A 19737-nucleotide genomic window follows, 5' to 3' on the forward strand; every position below is an offset into this window, starting at 1 on the left:
CCCTGCCCTCAGGAAGCTTATGGTCCAGCATGGTTTCCTTGTCTATAAAATGCCAATAATGAAGCACATTATCAGGTTATTTTTAAAAGAAATGAAGTAATGTGTACAAAGTATGTAGCACAGTGCCTGACATACAATAAACACACAGTAAATTGTAGCCTCTACTGCTATTATTGTTAATAAAGTCAGTTTTGTCTGTATTTGAGTGTCAAAAGCAGAAATAGATATGATCCAGCAATCCCACTTCTGGGTATATATCCAAAGGAAAGAAAATCATTATCTGGGAGAGATATCTGCACCGCCCACCCCTCGCTATGTTCGTAGTACTATTCACAATAGCCAAGGTATGGAAATAATCTAAGTGTCTGTCGACAGATGAATGGATAAAGAAAATGTGGTATTTGTTTACAACGGAATATTATTCAGCCTTTAAAAAGGAAGGAAATCCTGCCATTAGCAACAACATGGATGGACTTGGAGGGCATTATGCTAAGTGAAATAAACCAGACACAGAAAGGCAAATACTGCATGGTATCACTTATATGTGAGATCTGAAAAAAAAGTCAAACTCAGGAAAACAGAGTAGAATGATGGTTGCCAGGGGCTGGGGGTGGGGGATATAGGAAGAGGTTGGTGAAGGGTTCAAACTTTCATTTATAAGATGAGTAAGTTCTGGGGATCTAATGTATAACATGGTGACTATAGTAGATAATACTGTATTGTATACTGAAATTTACTAAGAGAGTAGAACTTAAGTGTTGTCACGTATACACACAAAAAAGGTAAATATGCGAAGTGATGGATGTATTAACTTGACTGTAAGAATCCTTTCGCAATGTACATGTATACCATATCATGTGCATACTTTCAATATATTACAATTTTATTTGTCAATTATATCTCAACAAAGCTGGGGAGACGAAGCAGAAACAGAAAAAGTTAAGTTTGTTCATTATGAAGAACCAATAATACCAAATGCCTCAATAAAGTAACTTAATTGATTAATTAATTTTTCCTTAGGGTTCCAAAATTGAACATGAACCCCCTAAAATCATTCCTTCTTTGCTCCGTTATGATTACCATCAGTATTTTGAGTTCTTGGGCCATTTAGTGTTTGGCTCCCAGGGCTGGCTAGTTCTCCAAAGACTTTTTAGCTGATGGTCATGATTTACACATTATTTGGACCTCTGGCTCCATATAGAATTTTATTTCTTTTAAGTAGCTTTAAAAACAGACCCTGAAAAAAAAATGGACTGCCTTGTCCTTGTAAATCAACACAACCCCTTTGGAAAGCAATTTGGCAATAAAAGTCAAGAACCATAAAAATGTTCATTTGCCTTCACCCAGTCACCCCACTGCTGGGGATTCATTTTAAGGAAATAATTAGCAGGAGAAAAAGAAGTTTTTTCAACAGAGATGTACATGACAGCAGGATGGTTAGGGATATTATGGTATATCATAACTCATTAAGATACGTAACAAGAACAATGATAATTAGGAAGATGTGGAAAGTACATATAAAAGGCAAGTGAAAAACAGAATATGAAAGTATATGAACCCTATCTCAACCGCTTCAAAGTATAGTTTTTTATATAAACAACATGGGCAAATGTTTTCTTCTCAAATTTCCTTAATATTTTTATAATACAAAGTGTAAAATATTTAAAAATTCAGAAAAGAAAGAATTCAAGTACTTCCAATGCTACCCAAGTCGATATCAGAGTTAGACATACTTGATAACAGATCCCAGTTCTGCATCGCCTTAGTTCTCTGACTTGGGGCAGGTTATTTAACCTCTCTGAACCTGTTTCTTCATCCAAATATGAGGATAATGATACCAACTTTTTTAGAGTTGCTATTGGGTTTTCATGAGACACTGTATATAAAAGGGTCATTGCTTAGGACGTGGGGAGTACTTAATAAATATTAGTTCCCTTTTCTCCATGTTTATTATTTTTTCTGCCAATGTTTCTATCTCATTGTTGGTAGCAAAACAACTAGGATCTAAACCCCAAAGATAATTCAGAAGTGGACTGTGTATGGGACACTAATTACACCAAGTATTCATGGAAACTGAGGCAATGGGAAGAGTCCCGTGTGAAATCGTAATACTGGATCATAACAGCCTTCACACAGAGAAGATAAGCAGTGCAGTTCGACTCACATGTCCACCAGTGTCTGAGGAAGAAGAGAGGGGAGCAGGATTCAGGTCTTTTTTACCTGTGGGCGTCCTATTGACTCCAGACCTACTCAGGGAACTGAGAGTCACGTGAATCCTGGTGAAGGCAGCATTTATCTCTGCTAAGATTAGAAACATGGAATTTATTGCCTGTCATCCAAAGGGTCAGGACATGATTGATTGTGGACAAGGTTTTGGTTCTGAATTTATAAGACTATCAGAGCCTGCTGGCACCTCCCTGCCCTGGGAATTTGATATTATCCCCAAAGAAAATGAAATAGAGCGTGCTTATTTGTTGAAAGTAAGTCTTAAACATTAACTGACTTCAGGATATAAAAATAAATGTTCCTTCCAGACACGTGGTTTGAATGAGAGTTGGCCTCTTGAACACCCCACTGGCCCGGTCACAGTGATTAGTCCAGAATGGACATGTGACCCAAGCCGAGCCAAATGGAGTCCTTTCCTGGGACTTTTCTTGTGGACTTAGGGGAAGAGACTCCCTGGGAAGTTGTGAGCACAAGTGCTAGCAGTGGTCCTGTTGAGGCTGGTGGAGAAGCCAGCCCAAGAGAATGAGACCTGTCAGGCTTAGGGAGTCTTTTTCTACTCTGGAGACAAAGTAGCCCAACTCTTATTCATAAGATATTCCACCAGGTCTATTATTCATGCGCAGATGCTTTCTTTCTTCCCTGTCAATTCTGGGTTTACTTCACCCTTAGATTGTCTTAGTTCTTGCGGGGGGTTTGGGGGGTGGTTCTTTCACAGTCTTTAGCTATTAAGAGCAGCCTTCTTGTCTGGCCCTGTGTCTGGATCACATTTACTCTCTAACATCTGAGCAGACAGTCCCAAAACTAAGAAGCCTTGTAGTTTTCTGGATGTCTGTGAAGATGGCAAAAAAAAAAGGCACAAAGTGGAAATTGCTGATGCAGATGTTTATTATGCCATGTGTGAATAATCCATAGTCTGTTGGCTTGGATTTGGGGTACTTTTGCTGGGCAGTGACGTGGGTTTTTCCACCCTGTTTTTATTTCACCATGTGCCTGCATACAGAAGCAAGGATAATATTGAGTTTCAGCTGTAGACATTTTTACAGGCTCTTCATAAAGGCAATAGCTTCTTTAAAGTCTTTAAAAGTATATAGATCACAGCTTGTAAAATTTTTTAATCAAAAGGTATTAAGAGTACACCAAACATGAACAAAAAGCATTTTACAAAGTAATAGATACTAAATAGGATAACCTATAGGCGGTTACATGCATCGTATTTCCATAACCTAAAACACAATGAACCAAGACGTGTAATTATCTGAGTGGCTTCTTCGTGGCCGCAACTCCAGCGAGCTTCAGCTCCAAGTAAGAAGCCGGGGATTGGACTCTGCGGACAAAGGCTTCCTGCTGGCTGCCCTGTTGGGAGCGGAGGGCTGACCAGGGGACATTGTCTCAAGTCTGTGGTCTTCTCAGCTTTGTGTGTCCCAAAGAATTTTAATGTAGCCCTTCATCCAGAGGCATGCAGACTCTGGGAAACGAGTTCATTCCCAGTTCCCTCCCCTAAAAGACCAGCAGATAAACTAGAATGTTAGTTCATTGTTTTACAGTGGGAGGTGTCAGAGTCTGCCAGACAGAACCAAATTGACTGGCTGGTATGTTCTGTGGGAAAGCCTACGGGACACCATCTCACTCACATTTCACCGAGGGTGCCAGGACCTCAGCAGCCAGCATCCTCAAGCTGTGAGAACTCAGGGCACCCACTCTCCATTCCAGACACAGAAGTGTTAGGAAAATTGGAATCTGTGTGCAACTTTTCCTCCAGAAATGTTTTCCGGGCACCCTCGGGCTCTTCCTCACTGAATCAATGATGGTAAACTCTGGTAAACATCGCTCAATGGATGCTAGTTCTCGTCCCCTTTCTGTCCTGTGACACCCATCCTTCTCTGCTTCTTTCTCCAGTGTTCCATCGAGTGTGGGAGCGGGACCCAACAGAGGGAGGTGATTTGTGTTAGGAAGAATGCTGACACCTTTGAAGTGCTGGACCCCTATGAATGTTCCTTCCTGGAGAGACCCCCCAGCCAGCAATCCTGCCACCTCAAGCCCTGCGGAGCCAAATGGTTTAACACAGAATGGAGCATGGTAAGTCCCGGTGCTTTTGGTAGAGGTTGTGTTAGTACATCATTATGCTTCCCCCCTCCCCCCTCACTGTTGGGCCACCTACTGGGTACCAAGCACTGGGCTCAGCCCTTGAGTAGATTCCCTGCAGCAATCAGCTCTACTTGGTCACAGCCAGGGCGCCCTAGACTCAGCCTGCTTGGCGGGGAGTGGGGAGCCTGAGACTGGGACGATCTTGATTTCTAAACTATAGAGGCCATAAAATAGTGACTCTCAAATTTTTGTGTGCATGAGAATCAGCTGGGATCTGTTTGAAAAGGCCGATTCTGGGTCCAACGTGGCCAAGGAATTTGCTCCTTAGGTGAGTTGGCTACAGGTGTAACCAACATTTTGAGAAATACTGCTGCAGAGGATTGATGGCTGAAAGGATTCAGGGATACTGTTGAGAATACAACATCATGAAGTGATCTCATTATAAATCCCACTGGATGAATTTCTGTCAGGCCTCCATACCTGTGTGTGTGTGTGTGTGTGTGTGTGTGTGTGTGGTACACTTTTTAAAAATCCTATAGACAATATGGATTATGGGACTGATCCTGTTTTTCTCTTTGAATTGGCTACTAGGAAACTCGGAGCCAAAACTGTGGCCCATCTCTAAGAGAGAGTTTATCAGAATATACAAAGTGACTTATAGGTGCTAATGTTCTCTGGCTTCTCTTTCTCTTTCCTACTTTTATCTTCTTTTTACCCCAGTTTCCTCACTTATTTTTTATCTTGTGGCCCTCTTATGTGTTTCTTAAGCCATCTCCAATCCTTTTTGTACGGAAGGAGGGTAAATGAAGAAAGACAGAGCTACAGAGAGACAGAGTGAATAGAGAACTAGGTTAGTAAGGAATGAAATGGAAAGGGATGGAAACAGTGATAAAATTCTTTTTTTTTTCAAGTGAAAGAGTTTATTGTTAAGAAACTTCCTAAAACAGAAAAATTCCTCAAGTCATCATTCCCAGTGACCATTTCATATGACTTGGACACAAGGGGACCAGGGTTCATTCTGCTTTTTGTCAGGGAAGATCGTCAAGCAGTGGCTGTAGGTCAGTCCAGAGTAGAGGCCAGATCCTTCCTCAAAATCATTCAAAGGTGATCAAAGGGATTTCCTTATAAAATATGTGAATAAAAGCTGAGAATTCTGTTTTCAGACAGTGTATGACAGCCATTTGGGTATGTGGTGAACCACACCTCGGATGCAAATGGGAATAAAGGAGGTGTTGAGTTTCAAAGATGTTTTGCCAACTTCTGGGAAATACCATTTTATTATTTTGATATTGGCCAAGGCCCTTGAGAAAGCAGGAACAGATCACTATTTTCTTCTGCCATTCTGCTTAGAGAGTCTAGAAAGGGCCAAACTCACCAGGCCACGTCAAAGGCCACCAACTCCAAAGACACCTGCCTTGCCTGGGAACAACCCAGACGTCCCTCAGCAGGTCAGTGGATAAACAAAATGCAGTGCGTCCAAACAATGGGGTACCACTCAGCAACAAGAACGAATGAACTGATACCTCCCACGACTTGGAGGAACTTCAGATGCATTTTGCTAAATGAAAGAAAGACCCCCGCCAAAACTGTATGTTGTATGATTACATTTGCATAATATTCTGTAAAAGAAAAAACTATAGGCACAGAGACCAGATCAGTGATTGCCAGAGGATGGGGCAGGGTGAACAAAGGGACGACACAAGAGGATTTGTTGTGTGTGATGAAGGTTCTGTCTTGTTTGCAGTGGGAGATACATGACTCTCTGAATTTGTCAAAACTCAGAACTGTGCACCACAACAAATGAATTTTTCTGCATGTAAACTTAAAAATAAATAAGTGAACTGAAACTAATATGAAATATATAGTTACTAGAGTAGCAAAGATGATGGAAGCAAGACATTTTTTAATTTACCTTGTTTTATAAATTTGAGTTTGGAACTAAGTAAATATTTTATATAATTATAAAACAGGGACTTCCCTGGTGGTGCAGTGGTTAAGAATCCGCCTGCCAATGCAGGGGACACAGGTTCGAGCCCTGGTCCGGGAGGATGCCACATGCCACAGAGCAACTAAGCCCATGCGCCATAACTACTGAGCCTGCGCTCTAGAGCCCGCGTGCCACAACTACTGAGCCCGTGTGCCACAACTACTGAAGCCCACGCGCCTAGAGCCCGTGCTCCGCAGCAAGAGAAGCCACCGCAATGAGAAGCCCGGGTGCTGCAACGAAGAGTAGCCCCTGCTCGCCACAACTAAAGAAAGCCCACGCACAGCAACGAAGACCCAATGCAGCCAAAAAATAAAAAAAAATTTTTAACAAAATTATTCTTTTTAAAAAAGAAATCCCTAAAAATGAAAATGCAATGAAACAAATTAACCTAAATATGTATGCAGTTGGTGGCATCAGCACTCTTGCATGTGGCTGTAAACCACAGTAATTTGACTGTCCATCCCTAAGGACAAAAAGGACTGCAGAAAAGTGTTTGTATTGTTTGCAATAATCACATTTGTAGTGATAGCTGTTGTCCTGTGTTCTGAGATGGTTGGGTGTATAATGGGTGATAAAGTAAATGAATAATCTACTTTATGGTACTGTGATAATATATGTAACAGTAAATATGCTAGTATGATAGTATAGCTCTATTATCCCCAGTATCCTTGAGAAATAGGATTCTCAACTTAGGAGAAAGAAGATACAGACCAAAAGTAGAAGAGATTTAAGTGAAAATCCTGTTGTCCTGAATTTGACTTAGAAATATCAGTATGAACTCACAAATTAATTTATCTTAAAAAAAATTTTTTCCCTGTTTTATCCACTGAAAGAGCCTGGAAACAATGACCAACTCAGTAGCAAACGGCATGCCTATCAGCCAGAATACGGTTTCAAAATACCACTCCCCACTAAAAGGAACCAAGAATTCTTAGAGAAATGGCTGATTCCAGGTCTGTGACTGTTATAGGTATAAATTAGATCGGGATGTTTTTTTATACCAGATAGCAAGGAGGTTCTCAAAGACGAGTTCATGTCCAAAGGGCTCAAGAACCAACTCTTGGGCTCCTGATAGCCATTGATGGGGCATCAGTGAGCATCAGTAAAAATAATAGCTACCATGGATTTAATGAAATATATCACATATGTTTAAATCCATCCATCTATAGTAAGTTTGTAATGATAAAAAAAAAACTAATTAGAGGTTCCACCATTGGACGATGTTAGGGGAACCAACTCATTATTCTGAAAACTGATAAATAAAAGAAAATAGTCCAGCATTTACCCTGTCTCTCCTAAACAAGCCATACCACTGGGTAACCAGAGAGTAAATATATGTGAGGAAGGGGTGGGGATTCTTTAGATTCTCAGCTTATAAAAGAAGAAGAGGTGTTAGGATATTATCACCATTTTTCAACCCCGAATGAGCTAATGGATCTGCTCAACAGTGGCTGCTGACCCCCTCCAAAGAGAGACAGCCATACACATCCTATGAAGTAGTCCCACCACAAAAAATCAAACCTGCACCTGTTAAGGCCTCTTCTGGATCCAACTTCCAATTTACAGGAAATGCAGAAGACAGAGGAACATGTCAAACTGTACCATGGGGATGCAGTCAGCAAAATCCTGACTATGGGAAACTCTACAGGACAAATGACTCAGTTCCTCCAACAAATAAAGTACAAGGGGGAAGAAACACAGGGGAGGGGAACCCATGGATTAAGAGTTGTAAAAGGCATGTCAACCAGCTGCAATATACAGACCTGATGTGGATCCTGATTACCCCCCCCCAAAAAAAACTCTATTAAAAAAATTGAGGTTCACAAGGCAAATGGAATTAGGAACACTGGAATATATCTTTGAAGATAAGGAACTATTGTTGATTTCTAGGTGTAATAATGGTATCGTGGTAATTTTTTAAGAGTCTTTGTTTTTTAGAGCTGCAGACGGAAATATTATGGAAGAAGTGATATGATATCTAGATTTGCTTCAAAATAATGGACCTGGGTGGGCACAGACGAGACGTGGCTAGCCATGAGTGGATGCGTGTTGAAGCTGGTTGTTAGGTGCAGGGGAGTGTAATAGTCTGTCTCCTTTGGTAGATGTCTGAAATTTTCCAATATCTGTCTTCTCCCGTGTGCTGAGCTAATGGGCTATCAAGAAATCTAACTTTCTTCCTTTTCCCCGGGGCAGTGTTCCAAGAGCTGCCAGGGCGGCTTCCGCGTCCGGGAAGTGCGCTGTCTGTCTGATGAGATGACCCTAAGTAATCTCTGTGACCCTCAGTTGAAACCAGAAGAGAAAGAATCTTGTAACCCTCAGGACTGCGTCCCTGAAGTTGGTAAGTAGGGAGTCCTATCTTGGAGTAAAATATTCATCTTTCTTAAGCTCCGTCCTGTTCTCTGGTATGAAACTGCCAGGTTCATCTAGCTCTCTCTGTGACCTCGTGCCTAGTCATGGAGTTGAAGGGGGTCAGCATCCTTTTGGTGTATGTTTCATAGTTTAAGCTGCCTGTTGATAGCACAGATGGCAATCCAAGCCACCCATCAACAGATACACTCACATGGGAATTGATTAAAATGGCAATGCACTCGGAGATTTGGTTCCAGCATCCTTATGGCCAAAGTAGATAGATTTCGACTGCATGCTTAAAGAAGAAGAAAAAAATATAAGCTTTGAGCCCACACTCACACCTCCCATCAATAATAAACAGCAGGACCGGGGTGAAGAGCCACACCCACCGCCCTTTCTCCTTCCCTGAGTCCAGGCTGCCCCTCGTGCTCAGAGAGTCTTTTCTCCTCTCCTCTGCTACAGACGAAAACTGCAAGGACAGATACTACAACTGCAACGTGGTGGTCCAGGCCAGGCTCTGCGTCTACAACTACTACAAGACCGCCTGCTGCGTCTCCTGCACGCGCGTGGCCAACAGGCACTCGGGCTTCCTGGGGAGCAGATAACACCCCGCTGCGCAGCCGTGGGCAGGTCAGGGAGTCTGTGAGCAGTGGGGCTGGCTGACTGCTGCCCTTCCTGGGGGCTCCCTGGCCTGTGGAGCTGCCAGCCAGCTTAGTCAGCACCCCGCCTTCATAACGTGTACACGCGGTGCCCAGGAGCGAGACCACGGGTGTCCTTTGAACATCACCGTGAACTGCCGACCCCTCCTTCAGAAACCTGGCGCCTGCGCTCTCTGCAGACCGAGCGGTGGGGACTGCCTGCAGCTCTCGGCCGCCTCCCATCCTGGCACTTTCTAAGTCAGCAGTCAGGCCCTGTCTGGGCACTGCCTAGCCCCAGTGCTGCTGGCCTTTCTAATACCAGCGCCGCCCCTTGGAGAATCAGAGGAGACAGTCCCCCCACCCCAGAGCCCCCCCCCCAAGCCTTGCTAGGATGCCTGCATCCCTCTGTTACCTCAGCCCGGCTGTGCCTACTTTTTTACTCTCAAAGACATTAGGCTCTTTTCCAGCCTTGTGACACAAGTATCTCATGCCAGTTTAGAGCTTTATTGTTTTGCAGGTGTATTCAGAGATATTAGCTCATTAGCGGCTGTGAGCACAGCGCCCCAGAATGGGAGTCAGGGAATGAATCGTTGTCCCCATTTTACTGACAAGGAAACTGAGACTAAACTTAGGTAACCTACCTGCCACGTTATCAGGTAATTGACCCATTCAGTGACAGAGCTGAGTCCTGACCCCAGTCGTCTGACCACAAAGCCCTCACCCCGAGGCCTGTCCAGAAGGCTTAGGTCTGCAGGATGTGGCTTCATTTCAAACCTAGAGGCTGAAAAGTTTCCCATTCAGCAAACAAAGCCCAGACCTTTGAATTCTTTCCTCGGGCCAAAAGTCAAGCCTTTATCTCCTGCACTCAGTTGTTTCAGGAGTCTGTTTCGTTTTTCCCTTGCCCCACAGAGTCACAGGTCCTGGTGACAGGACTCTGCACAGTTTCTTAAACCCCATCCTTAATGGAACTATGCCATGAGGTAAGAAAGCCATTGGGGTAGCAAGGTGATTGCCTGAAATTCTGATTCCTCTCCCCAGTGGTACATGCCGCCCATGGAATCCTACATCGTGGACCCTTTGGCCTTTTGTCTCCCAGAGCAGATTTCCAGAGCACACAGCTCTGTCCCCTGGGCTCTCGCGCCTTCCTCAGACATCTCTCCTGGGTTCTTCCCCACACATCGCCCAGTGCAAAGTCTAACCAACCTATCCCAGCAAAAGCCCTATGTTTATATTAGAAAGAGTCTCCCTTGGGTCTTTCTGGTTTGATTTGCAGATGTCTCTCTGTGACTTTGCATCCCTCCCTTCCCCCATGACTCACAACCTATATCCCCCTTCCCAGATGTGCGCACTAAGATCTATATTAATGCAGCCAGCCTGGGAAAAGGGGCTGTGAACTCCTCCACGATGGCCGCAGCGGCAGGGTCTTCCCTGATTCACTTCTCATAACTCTGTAGTTCCCGAGGCCTCTGGCTGGAAGGGGAATGCAGTGCATATGAAAGATGAGCTATCTGAAAAATCAGTGAGGATAAAGAAGGGGGGACGTATATATATATATTCTTACACCCACTAAGAAAAATAATCAGGCTGAACAAATTGGAAGCGTATAGAAAATTTATCTTATTTAGTACTATGGTCCTGGGCGTATTTCCCTTTCAAAGCAAGCATTTGCGTTGAAATTCATAGCAACTGAGTTTCTCCCGTGAGCCCTTTAACCCCAAAATCCCCTACTTTGATGATGATTTGCAGCTTTTGGAAGCAGTATCACCAGCTCAGTCTTACACACTCCGTTAGGTTCCCACTACCCTTGAGCTTTCAGAAAGCACCCTATCTCTCCTGATCCTTACATAACTCATGCAATAAGCAGCAGGACAGAGGCCCAGATTCCTGTGCCCACCAAGCAAAAACAGACCAGAGAGGCCAAGCATATGGCTGGTTTCCAACCAGCACCCACTCTTTCCCTCTCGCCACTTGCCTTTGCTTCTTGTCCCAAGGGAGGGTTTCCTTTATGCAACTGCTCTCAGATGTTGCTGTACAAGCCAGTCATTTGAAGGATTCTTTGGAGGAAGCTTTCTTTACCTGCTGGGGGACAGAGCAAGATCAATGGGTGGAAGAGCAGAAAGGCTGATTTCAGCTCAGATTGCGGGAAAACCTTCTAACAGAGGTATGGTGTCCTAATGAGTGAGCTCTCCAGCCTAAAAGGGATTTCTCCACCAAGTGGGAGGTGAGCATCCTGGGTCTTTCCAACTCAGGATTCTCACGACTGGGCTGGGGCAGTGACGGCTTTGTCTCTTTGACATCCAGCAGTGTCCTGTGGCTCCTAAACGTTACCTAAAAGTTCTTTAAAGGGACAGTGGTCCTCTCATGAGAACGGCCATCCTGCCAGTTGTGGAATTGGGTAGGAGCAAATAAATCAACCCCATGTCTTCAGGGGAAAGAAGTACTGAAACTAGGGGTCATTTTTCTCTTGCAACAAATAGTTGAGTTAATCTTGGAATTCATTTACGTCTGGAAAGCTTATAGATTGCTAGATGAGGGGTTTTATCAGCTTGACTTGGAAATCCAATTTTTACTAATCTCCTTGTTTCTTATATCAACGTCTAAATGCCTTTGTTCTTAGCACAACACACATGAAAATGTCCTTTAGTATTTGCAGTGACAATGTTCCTTTCCCCCTCCAGAGATGCCTCTTTCTCATTTTCTTGTCCCCTTTATCTCACCCTCTCCTTCCCGTGACCCACCATCTCCTTCTCAGTCCTCTGCCTCGTCCCTTAACTGGCCATGATGCAGAACTGAAATTTACATTTTAATACAGCTTTTTTTTCCTGTGTACCAGATTGCGTCAGTCCCTGCTCTGAATTTTGAAATTAGATAAATTAAAGCTGTTCTGTGTTTTTCTCACAAAAAAAATCAACAAAACTGCAAACAGAAATAGTTTGCTTTTTTTACTATCACTTATTAGAAACGGAAAGTGTGCTCCTTGCAGCCTAGGCAAAGACCAGTCAGTGCAGCCCATCCTTCCCATCCTCATGTGGACTCGCCTTTCTCCCCTTAGAAAAGGAGCAGCATAAGAAATAGGGCATTTAAAAAAAAAAAAAAAAAAAAAAGCTTGTAAACCCGGCCACTAGATGGCGTCAGTACAGTTCATTAAAGGCGTGTACAGTGCCCCCTGCTTGGGAGCTGGTGGGGAAGCCAGATGAACAGGGCCAGTCCCCGCCCTAGAGGAGCTGCAGTGTGACAGAAGCACTCAGAACTGTCCCCATCTGTCCCGTTGCCTTACTTCTGTGGCCCAGGGCTCTTGGGGTGTGTATCACTTACTCACCCTCAAAGTGTTTAGCATTCAACACTCTTTCCTTTAAAAAGAATGACCTTCCAGAGGGATGAAAATGAGGGACACTGGCTTCATTTCTTTTTGTCAAGCTGTGTGGCAGGGAGAGAAACCCAGATGTTGCTAGTAACTTACTAAACCAGTGGCTCTCTTTTTCTTTAATACAGCCACTTTAGAATTTGAATATCTGCTTTCTAATGTCAAAGACACAAATATAAGTGGTAAAAAGAAACATGACTTCCCTTGAAACAGGCTGAATAGTCAAACCTGAAGGAACCTCTGTCAGCCTGGCAGGTGGAGGCCAACATTTGATCCTGCCATATGAAACACTTTTTACGTGGCTTAGATGGGAAATTAGACACCTTCCTGATGAAATTGGTGGATGCCAAAAAGCTGGAGAGGTAACGCTTGAATGACATGTTCTAGTACCAAAAATGTCTGGGAGACTAGAACGAAACCTGGGGTCTTCAAAATTCACCAGGAAGAAACATAAAGTCCCATCTTTGGATTTTAAAAAATACTATACAAGTACAAGGTGGGGGAGATGCAAGAGTTTCAGTGGATGAAGCTCAATGTGAGTCAAGAAAGTGGGATGGAACTACCCCCAAACACACACACACACACACACACACACACACACCACACACGACATTTAGGCTACATAAGGAGAAAACGTTGGTGAACCGTATTTGTGATTATTGGAAACTTTAAAAAGAATATTGGTAACGTATAACATTCAGATGAGCACGCCCAATCCTGATGAGGGGCGCAGACTCTGAGAAGCAGTGGAAAGGACTTCATGAGAATGTTTAGCCCGGAGGAGAGCCATCCTAGGACCAGAAGGTAAAAGCTGCAGGGAGACACATTTTACTTCTTGCAGAAGAACCACCTTTCTACAAGTGAGAGCCTTCAGAAGGTAGAGCGCTCTGTGGTTGGTGGTGACTGACCCGTCCCTGGAGGTCTCAGCAGAGGCTTAACGGCCATTTGTCATGGGTGCTGAAGGGGGGATTCGAGCACCCAGCTGGGGCAACAGGACTTTTAAGATTCTCTCCAATCTGGGCTTTGGTGACTCTGTAAGTAGCACAGCTTCAAGTGATTCACCTGGTTTGGGATGGCAAGTACACGGCACATGTACTTCCCATTTCTACCGTTTTGAACCCAGTGTTGCACCCCACTCCAGGGCTGAATGTGGCCTCATACCTCGGAGAACCACTAGCCAGTTGGTCAGAGCTGCCCTGTCTGGTCCTGCTTCATAGATGAGAAACCAATTGTCCCGATGGCTAGTTCCCTGCCCAGGGTCACACACCTTGATGGGGGCAGAACCTCGGCTAGACTAGCACCCTTTGAATACCATCTCACTTTCTCAACTCACTTTGCTTTCTTGTGCCTTTGCTGGAGCTACGTCATTCTCTCCCCTCTCAACCACACTCCTGGTTCTTTCTATTCAGTGGGTAACAGTGGGAGACTGCCATCATGCTGAGGAAAATTGACCCCCACAGGGTGGGATTCTCTAGCCAGCTTTCTTAGTATCTTCCAGACGTTGAGCCCCTTGCCTCAGTGAGAGGAAAGCCATTCTGTTACATAATTTCCACCTGCCTTGACCCCCAGATCCCCACCATTCAGTTTGACAGAAGGATATACTTTGTTATAACTTATTATTTTGTCCTTTGTAAATACAAGATGTTTATAGGAAATGTGTATTCTGAACTCTACTGGGCAGAATGAGTCACTACACCAAAATAGTTCTATTATTTAGAATATGTTAATTTTAAAGGGACCTAATAGGTATTTATTTACATATTCGATCCACATTTGTGTAAAATTATTTGATCCTACTAACCCAGCTTCCCGGAAAGTTGCTGCACGTGATGTCTTATTCCAAGTCCATAGTTACAATTTAGTATACTGATTAGCCAAATTCCTGGGTTTTAAGATTGACTATAAATTACTCTGCTTTTCGACTCATTCAGGGGTTTTTACCCTCGGATTATACCTGAAACAGGTCTCTCTGGATTGCCACCTTTCCACCTTGAATATCATATTTGCTCATGTAATCTGCCATCTCCTCATCCTCAAACATTTGAAGAAGGAATTAGGAGGGTCTTCTTCATCTCTTCTCTTTGTCTTGCCTCATTCCTTAGAATCACCAGCAGGAAATTGTTCGGGAGGCTGGCTTACAGCTGTGACAGAGGCAGGGTCCCCTGGCAAGGGCAGGGAGGGCTGTAAGGGAGGTGATGCATTCACTGCTCTGACCACGCCTCCAGGGCCCCCGCTGGACACTGCTGAGTGGGAGCTCTGGGTTTTCAACTGCACAGCCAGGAGCAAAGAACCCACAGAATACCCCATCCACCCCAAGTCACCCGAACGGTGTCAATTATTGCTTAAAGAGGCGGAGGTGAATTATATGAGTAAATAATCTGTTTTCTCTTCAGCAAAAATGACAACTATTTTTGTGTATGACTAATTTATTTTTATTATTGTAAAAATACAATAAACTGGTTTTAAAAAGTCAGCTTTGTTAACACGTCTGTGCTTTCTCGGGCCTTATTCCATTTCTACTCACGTCGCTTCGCACAGCCCTCTAAAAAGAAGAGCCGAGCCCTTTAGAGGTCGGTTGGTCTGTGGGACTCTGGCTCTGGGGGTGCCTGGACCCCTAAGAGGACAGGGAGGGACACGGGTCCTCAACCTTGGCTGAGGAGCTTAAGAGAAAATATTCAGGCATGTGCACTTCTACAGGATTTCATGTTTGGTTTGGTTTGTTTTACAGGATTGCACTTTTACAGGTATTTCTTTAAACCTCCCCCAGGAGGCAGAAAGTGTTGGGACCCACTGCGCTGATTCGTGCGGCTCCATCTCTCAACTTGAATACAACTTCTTCCAACTCTCGTCGGGCTGACTTTACCTTGGGCTTGAGCTTAGCAGAGTGTTCGACAAAACCTTTCGGGTTATCTTGATGCCTAATAACGTGAAATATGACTTAGGTCATAAAGCCCATTGACAGTCACCCTGGACGAGAGAGTCTCTAGTGGAGTGCCTACAGGCTCTGCCCTTGACGCTGGGTGCCCTACAAACAGCAGCACCAGTAACTCTCAGAAAATTATTATTGTGCCTCAAATATCCTTCCCATCCCTCCCATCCACCTTTTCTGCCTGGAAAATCTTCATTTACTCTCTCTTTTTTATTGCGGTAAAATTCACTTCACAAAATTCACTGTTTTAATCATTTTAAAGTGTGAACCTGCATCAGTCTCTCCGGCCGCCGGGCTGCACCGCTTCCCCGCCGTCCACTTCAGCTTCCTGCCGCCCTCCTGTCTTCTGCGTGCCCGGTCCGACCCCCAGTGGCACTAACGTGGGCTCCTCAGGGCGCTCTCCCAGCAAAGCAGTGGCCGCCGCCAGGGCGGCGAGATCCACGGTCTGGCAGAGGAAGTACGCCAGCTGCGGAACGGGGAGCGCAGGCCGCACGACCTCAGCCGGCCCTGGGGGGATGTGGCGATTCTAAACAGAGTATTCACCGGGGCTCAAAGTTGGCCCTGTTCCGGTATTGGTTATGGGTCTTCTGTTCGTCGCTTCTGTATTCATGTTGCACGTTTGGGGCAAGTACACTCGTTCACTGATTCAGCTACATCCATCTATCTGTCATCTGAAGAAGAAAGGAAAAAACCCCAACATATCTTGGACCAAAAGCATGGTGATTTTCTGTTCATGAGAAAGAAAGTTTCTGTAAGCTAACTGTTTTACAGGGAACTTAATGAGAATTGATTTTAAGGAATCAATTTTTTTTCTATGGCTCATAAACTTTTTAATTCATAAAAAAAAGTGTGAAATTCAGTGGTATTTAGTACAGAGTGTTGTGCAACCATTGCCAGAACATTTTCGTTACCCCCAAATTCCATTTATTCTTCAACACCCAAATCAGAAGTCTACTATGTGCCAGACACTGTACTGAGTACCTTCACACATGGTGTCTTATTAAATCTTCACAGCAGACCTAGGGAGTTGGAATGTTGTCCTCTTCTAGAAATGAGAACGTTGAGACTCAGAGAGGTTTCGTGTCCAGCTAACACTTGGTGGCACTAGGATTCTACTGTCGGCTTCCCCTAGAGGCCGGCCTGTGTCTTTCCCATGTCCATCTCCCCAGGGCCTGGCGTGTCACATGGTCTCAGCATATATTAGCTCCAGTCTCTCTCTCCACATTGATTCTAATCAATGACATTAATTGCCCAAGGACTGGATGGGGTGCTTGGCTGTTGATGAGAAAGTGCAGTACTGCTTAGTTTACCCATGCTCAGTATGACAGTGTGAGCGGAGGCTGCATTTGAAGATGTACAGCTGCCCCTGAGAGGGAGGCCACAAGTCCCTGTTCAGGGGTCAGACCCAAGCTGGACCCCTCGGTCTCCAGTTCTGGGAATGACACGTCGTATTTAGTCAATTGGCCACCAGGAAAGAGCCCAGAGGATCAGGATGGTGACCGGGATGGGGGAGGGAGGATCTGGAGGGGTAACTGTCTTCAGCCATCTCCAGGCATCTCTAGGGACAGACAACAAGATCTACCTCCAGCAGATCAGAAAGAGAAGGGCCCGTGACTCAGACTTGGTTCCAAATAACACGTTCCCGTAATAGACTCAGCGACAGTGACCCTCAAAAAAAGAGTGATCAATGATATCGCTTATATGCAGAATCTTAAAAAAAAAATGATACAAATGAACTTATTTACAGAACAGAAACAGAGACTTAGAGAATGAATTTATGGTCACCAGGGGGGAAGTGTGGGGGGAGGGATAGATTGGGAGTTTGGGATTGACATGTACACACTGCTATGTTTAAAATGGATAACCAATAAGGACCTATGTTAAAAAAATTTTTTTTAATTAAAATAAATAAATGAGTAAATAAATAAGAGTGACCAGGAACATTTGGGCAGAGGGAAAATTTGAACGTGGCCTGTACTTAAGATGACACAACTGAATCCATGTAAAACTTCTTGGATGTGAAGGTGATGTTTGGTCGGGCAGGAGTACACACTGTGGCAGTCCTAGGGATGAAGATCACAAGGTCTGCAATTTACTTTCACGCGGGTCGTCAGTAAAATTGTTCGTGTGTGCACATGTGGAGAGAGAGAAAGAATACGTGCAAATAAGGTAAAATGCACTTTGCTGAATATTAGTGAAGGGTGTGTAGTGTTCATTATATTATTCTTCTCTGAAGTTTGAGATTTTCTAAAATAAAAAGTTGGAGGGAATAAAGTACAAAAAGAGGACAGGGGAAGGGAAACTGATGTTTTTGGCAGCAGCCAGAGCCAGTCCCAGATGATGCTTATCGTCACTGAGGCTGGGAAACCCTAACTTATTGAGCACCTACTATGTGCCAGGTGTCCTCTAGGTCCTTTTACATCATTTAATCTTCAAGATAACACTTTCGAAGCAAACACTTCATTTTGTGGCCATTTTATGGATAAATAAATTGAGATGCAAGGAGAATATAGCTAGGAAAACCAGGTCTCAGCCAGATGAGGAAATTTTTTGATCACACAGGTCCTAAGTGGCTGAGGAAGTCGAACACATATCTGTCTAGTCTCATAGTGTGTGCTTGTTCCTCTGCGTGGCACTGCCTCGCCACAAGAACTGCATAAACCCATGTGCAAGACAAAAACTCCCTTGAAAACTAACCTAACCCAGAACTTACTCCCTGAGCAAGTAATACACATTACAGCAGATGTTGTTGTTGATTATTGTGGCTTCACAAAGATTCTCATGCTCGAGGTGGAGTGCCCAACAACAGTGGGCAGCACACTTCTATGATATGTACACACACAGACACACACACACAGACACATACAGACGCACAGAGACACACACAGAGACATACAGACACACACACAGACACACACAGACACACAAAGACACACACAGACACACAGAGACACACAACGACAGACACACAGACACACACACAGACACATAAACACAGAGACACAGACACACACAGAGACACACACAGACACATACAGACACACACACACACACACGCAGACACACAGACACACACACACCACTGCCTCCAGAGAAAATGCTTCAAGGAGACGCCTCTACTTCTCTGTCCTGTTTTCATATGTGGATTCCAAAAATGTGTTCTTCAGAGCCCAGAGTCAACCCTGTTTGGAGGCTGGCCAGGTGGGAGGGGGAACAAGAGCAGGGGGACCAGAAGGATCAAATGTGCTTGAACTTGATACCAGTATCAGCCTCTGCCTCGCTCTACGGGTCAAAGCCGATCACAGGGAAGGGAAATACGCGGATCCGGCCGCCTGCTCCTGCCCTCTGAGCTCTGTCTCCTCAGATCCCAGGCACTCTCGCTCGGCATTCACTGCGCATCCCCAGGCTTTGAGCCTCCCCGGTTGTGACCACCATGCACGCCCTCGCTCCTGTGCCCGATGCTCTGCTAGCACTGAATACGCAGCAGCGCGCCAGGAACACTGCCCTCGGAGCTTACGTTCTAAACAAAGATGTAGACAAGTCGCGTGTGCCCGGCACGTCAGGCGGTGGTGTGCGTTAGGGCAAACAGCCGAGCTGAGAAGGTGGAGGGGCAGCGGTGGAGACGGGCAGGGGGTGCGACTTTAAATAGGATGGTTGGGGCGCGGGAGGAGCCGGCCACGTGGATAGCTGGGTAACGGTGCCCGGCCGAGGAGCACGCCAGAGTTGAGCCCCCATGGCGCACACAGGGTGTTCAGGAACTGGGGGAGCGGGCAGCGCGGGAGGAGATGAGGTCAGACCCTGGGAGCCAGGGACAGGCTGTGGTTTCACCGTGAGACAGAGGAGAGGCCAGCCAGGGATCTGGGCAGAGGGGTGACAGGATTCGAGTAAGGCCAGCAGCCGGACTTGAGCTGCCATTTCTGCCCTTGCAGGAGCTGTGCCCCAGACACGTATTTTCCTGGGTTAAACCATGAACCTTGGAGGCAAGCTGAGAAATACCATCTCAATGAAAATGTTGATTTATGAAACTCCACTCAGTACAATGTAACAAGAGCCATAAAGCTCTTCAGCTTTCACTTAATAATTCCATGCCTGGGAATTCATCCTAAGGAGAGAATTTAATAAAACAGTGTTTTCCCAGAGTGTCTTCAATAATAATTTT

General features: G+C 44.9%; 1 protein-coding gene and 1 pseudogene across 2 annotated transcripts in view; both read left to right on the forward strand.

Annotated features, from left to right (window-relative positions):
- The window catches only part of THSD4 (thrombospondin type 1 domain containing 4), a 572383-nt gene extending 557261 nt beyond the window's left edge, over positions 1-15122 (forward strand). Inside the window, exons 16-18 of the mRNA XM_082383565.1 lie at positions 4123-4302; positions 8492-8636; positions 9110-15122. Of these exons, the coding sequence (XP_082239691.1) occupies positions 4123-4302; positions 8492-8636; positions 9110-9252 (468 nt within the window). The 3' untranslated portion in view covers positions 9253-15122. The remainder of the gene's footprint in view (positions 1-4122; positions 4303-8491; positions 8637-9109) is intronic.
- On the forward strand, positions 11386-18491 carry LOC309625873 (annotated as a pseudogene). The gene is made up of 3 exons: positions 11386-11446; positions 12957-13011; positions 15841-18491. The product of its transcript is annotated as an uncharacterized misc_RNA (transcript).
- The last annotated feature ends 1246 nt before the right edge of the window (positions 18492-19737 follow it).

Source organism: Balaenoptera borealis (genome assembly GCF_965194805.1).
Source record: "Balaenoptera borealis genome assembly, chromosome: 3".
In the NCBI taxonomy this organism is placed as follows: domain Eukaryota; kingdom Metazoa; phylum Chordata; class Mammalia; order Artiodactyla; family Balaenopteridae; genus Balaenoptera; species Balaenoptera borealis.